Genomic DNA, 3,544 nt, shown 5'->3' with positions numbered 1-3,544 from the left:
CTGATAATTAGTCTGAATCTCGTCTCTCACGTGTTGTTGTGTTTACAGCCTTAGTATGTCTCTGTTGTTGTCGTGGCATCTGTCATGCACCCCTTTTAAAACTTCCTGGAGGAATCTCCTTTTTTTCCTGGATTTTGTTATTAATGAATTTTTACAGAAGTCTGTCTCCTATGGCTGGCATGTGGATGCTGTCAGTTCACAATCTGTATGATATTTAGTCTCTAACTTGAATACATCACAATCAGACTAACAACATTTTTGAGCATATATTAAACAGCTTTGGTAAGACAAAAAACAACAACAAGATTTTAAGCAGATAAACTTAAATATGGAACAAAAATACAATTTATTTTTTCAAAGACACAGACTCACAAACTGAGAAGTTCACTATTACAATTTCTTGTGATGACAAAGTTGGTTTGAATAAATCTGTACCAAGGTTGTTATAGCAAACTAAAACTAGGTTTTGGGAACAATTACAATTAAAATTACATCTTTATTGTTGTTGAATATATGTTGAGCTGCTTCTTCCTAGTACAGTTGTTTGGTATGTGGATGGGTATCTGTCGAGAGCCACATCCTTTAGTGTCCGGGCAAAAATGCGGACTTTGTCTTTCAACAGATGGACTTTATCATAAAGACAATTTATGTTTATAGTAGGGTGTTTGGCGAAGTGGACATTGGCCAGCTTCTCACACTCTTTTTCTAGTCTGCTGTTGATCTTGTTGATGGTGTCACAGTGCATGTTTTTCATTGGAAGCAGGGCTGACATGACCACTCTGCTCTCGGGGAAAGTGTTGGAAGCTTTCTCTATGACTCCTTTCAGAGATTCTGACAGTCTGTCCTGCTCTTGCCTCAGCTGACTGGAGCCAGTGTGGATGATGATGTGGGTTGGAGTTCCCAGATGCTCCTCTGCCAGAAGCTCAATGGCTTTTTGAGTGTTTGGACAATCAAATTTAGCCACTTTGTCCCTGGGGAAAAGTTTCTTCTCACGTATAAATCTTCCATTGGAGTCAATGAGGATGACGATGTCATTCTGGGCCCTCTGTTCTGGTTGTGAGGGCTCAGGGTTTGGACCTACGAGTAACATTGCGAGGATCTTTCTCAACTTCTGGATCTCTCTATCTTTTTCACAAAGCTGTTCTTGTAAAGCTTCTACAGTTTGTTCCTCTGTTTCATCTTGGCTTGAGTCTTCCTCAGTCTGGTAAGCATTGCCATTAAATGGAGGGGCAGCTGTGTCTTCACCGCTCTTATAAACAATATACAACAGCATCATTAATATAACATGCAGACTGATAATTACTAATTACTAACACAGTATGTGTGTGCTACAAGGCTGTAGTAAGTAAGGGTCGCTGCAGCACCCCCTGTTGGATTGCAGAGGATTAGCATGGCCACAACTACTCACTATAAAGACTGAATACGAAATAGCATTTAGTTTTCTTATCTTATTCTGCTATATAAACTCTTTTTAGGTCAGGCATGGTTTGCCTTTTGTCCTCTCGCTCTGCTTTCTCCCCTTCCCTCGTCCCCCACTGGTTGCAGTGATGCCTGCCCCTCCTTAAGCCTACTTATGTGGCACGTGACTGAACACCACCTAAAACTTGATTTATAGTAATGTAATAAACTACATGTTGCTGCTACACAAACCTCAACACCTGTCTAAAGTCCATCTGGCAGTATTATGCTGTTTAATCACAGCCTTTTGGTTAGAAGGAGCTGAATACTGCTGTAATAATCCTCAGTATCTATTTTGCTAAAATAATTGCTATTATTCCTCTTCTGAAGGAAGAATAATATTAAACACTCAACAAAAACCATAAGAAGCTACTAATACATGATTTACCACATATAGCCACTTACCGCCATCTTGATGCTTTCCTCTTTTGAGATTTATTCTGAAAGAGAATAATCATGTTAGGAGGACAGATTCTCTGTATCTATGAAGCGCCTTGAGGCGACTTTTGTTGTGATTTGGCACTATATAAATAAAATTGAATTGAATTGAATTGACAGCTGGAGATACTCTCTCGTACTAACACAACACAAGTATAAAATATACAGGAGGAGTTATGTTATAGTACAAAAAAATCCTCCTCTTCAGACTCAATTAGCACGTTTCTGATCAAATTTCAGCCCTTTTAGAAACAGACTGTTCACTAGACTGTGGAACCCACCCCACTTATGTTATTAGTCATTTCGATTTAATGTTAGCTCACTTTACCTTCCTGACATAGACAGATGTGGAATAATAGAGAATAAGGTTCAACTTGGCACACAGTAACACAAAAAACAAGTCATACTTTCTGTTAAATGAAAAAAAAGGGGCAACAACATTTTTAAAGTGAAAGTAACTCAAAGAAAAATATAGCTGGAGGGTTTTTTTCTGCGATGGAGCAAACATTTTTGTTCTATTTTTAGATAACATTTTTGAAGACATTTAGATTCTACACCATCCATTCATTAAAAAAGAAAGAACATGAGCGTCTTACCACAGCTTTACTTGAAGAGATCAGACAGGACAAGGCAACCTCAGCTGACACCACTTGACTGACTTTCAGGTAGTGGTGGTGGATTATTTTACTATTTATCGGCTGATGGCGTGGCCCTGACTTGTTTTGCAGGTTCTTTTGTACTTACCCAAGAATATTTCGTGCACACATCTTCAACAAGTTTTTCAGCATACCAACAATAGTTATAGTGAACAAATGCATAAAAATGAAACTGAGTGTGCATTATAGTCACACAAAGCAAGAACTGAACTAAAAATTGCCTATGGTGGCAACCAGTACATGCCCATGCTACAGTATTGTTTGGCCTGTGATTCCAGTTTATTGCTAGGCAACACGTTGATGTCATAATATACAGTATAAGACATACAGAAATAAAATTGTCCAGAAGCAACATGATGATGATGATTTATAAATAATCTGGTTTATAGTGCTCTGCTTTCATTTACATTTGACAAATACTGAAGGACAAAAGGTCTCTTTTAATGCTATGTATGTTGATGCATGTTATATGTTGATACTTTCTTTAGTCTCAAGTTTACTATTGGCAGAAAATCACTTATGTTGATGTTGAAGTACAAGATTCCTTTACGCCTCTTCTAATTAGCACCTTGGGCAACAACAACCTACATTTGTTTTAACATGTGACAAGGTATAAATAAATAACATTACATGAACCTGACCTAAAGTAAAGCAGATCCAGTGTGGCGGGTTTCACAGCTACACTCACAGCAAAGAAATGAACCACATCCTTATTACAGTAACACCAGTGAATTTCCAGTAAATGCCTGTTGAATACTTACAAAATATTTAAAGACCAATCCCTTAATAAAATGTATTTTAGTTGTAAGATAAAATAAGATGGCCTTTATTAGTCCCAAAGTTGGGAAATTCACATTATTAGAGCAGCAGAGCGGAAAGAGCATGAGTAAATAGACAAAGGATAATATAAGAACTATCATAACTACACATAAGCAACAGAAGAAAACACTCCAGTAAAGTGCCATTCTTCTTTTGTTTTACACTTTCTTATC

General features: G+C 37.4%; 1 protein-coding gene across 1 annotated transcript; it reads right to left on the bottom strand.

Annotated features, from left to right (window-relative positions):
• Positions 1-407: 407 nt before the first annotated feature.
• LOC113013155 (uncharacterized) lies at positions 408-2,553 on the bottom strand. Its single transcript, XM_026153837.1, has 3 exons — positions 2,493-2,553; positions 1,864-1,898; positions 408-1,249 (listed from the first exon to the last, which is right to left on the bottom strand). The coding sequence occupies exons 2-3, from the start codon at positions 1,867-1,869 to the stop codon at positions 497-499; spliced, it is 759 nt and encodes a 252-aa protein (XP_026009622.1). The 5' UTR covers positions 1,870-1,898; positions 2,493-2,553; the 3' UTR covers positions 408-496.
• Positions 2,554-3,544: the final 991 nt, after the last annotated feature.

This window comes from Astatotilapia calliptera, chromosome 3 (assembly GCF_900246225.1).
Source record: "Astatotilapia calliptera chromosome 3, fAstCal1.2, whole genome shotgun sequence".
Taxonomy (NCBI): Eukaryota; Metazoa; Chordata; class Actinopteri; order Cichliformes; family Cichlidae; genus Astatotilapia; species Astatotilapia calliptera.
This window is presented reverse-complemented; position numbering and strand designations above follow the sequence as displayed.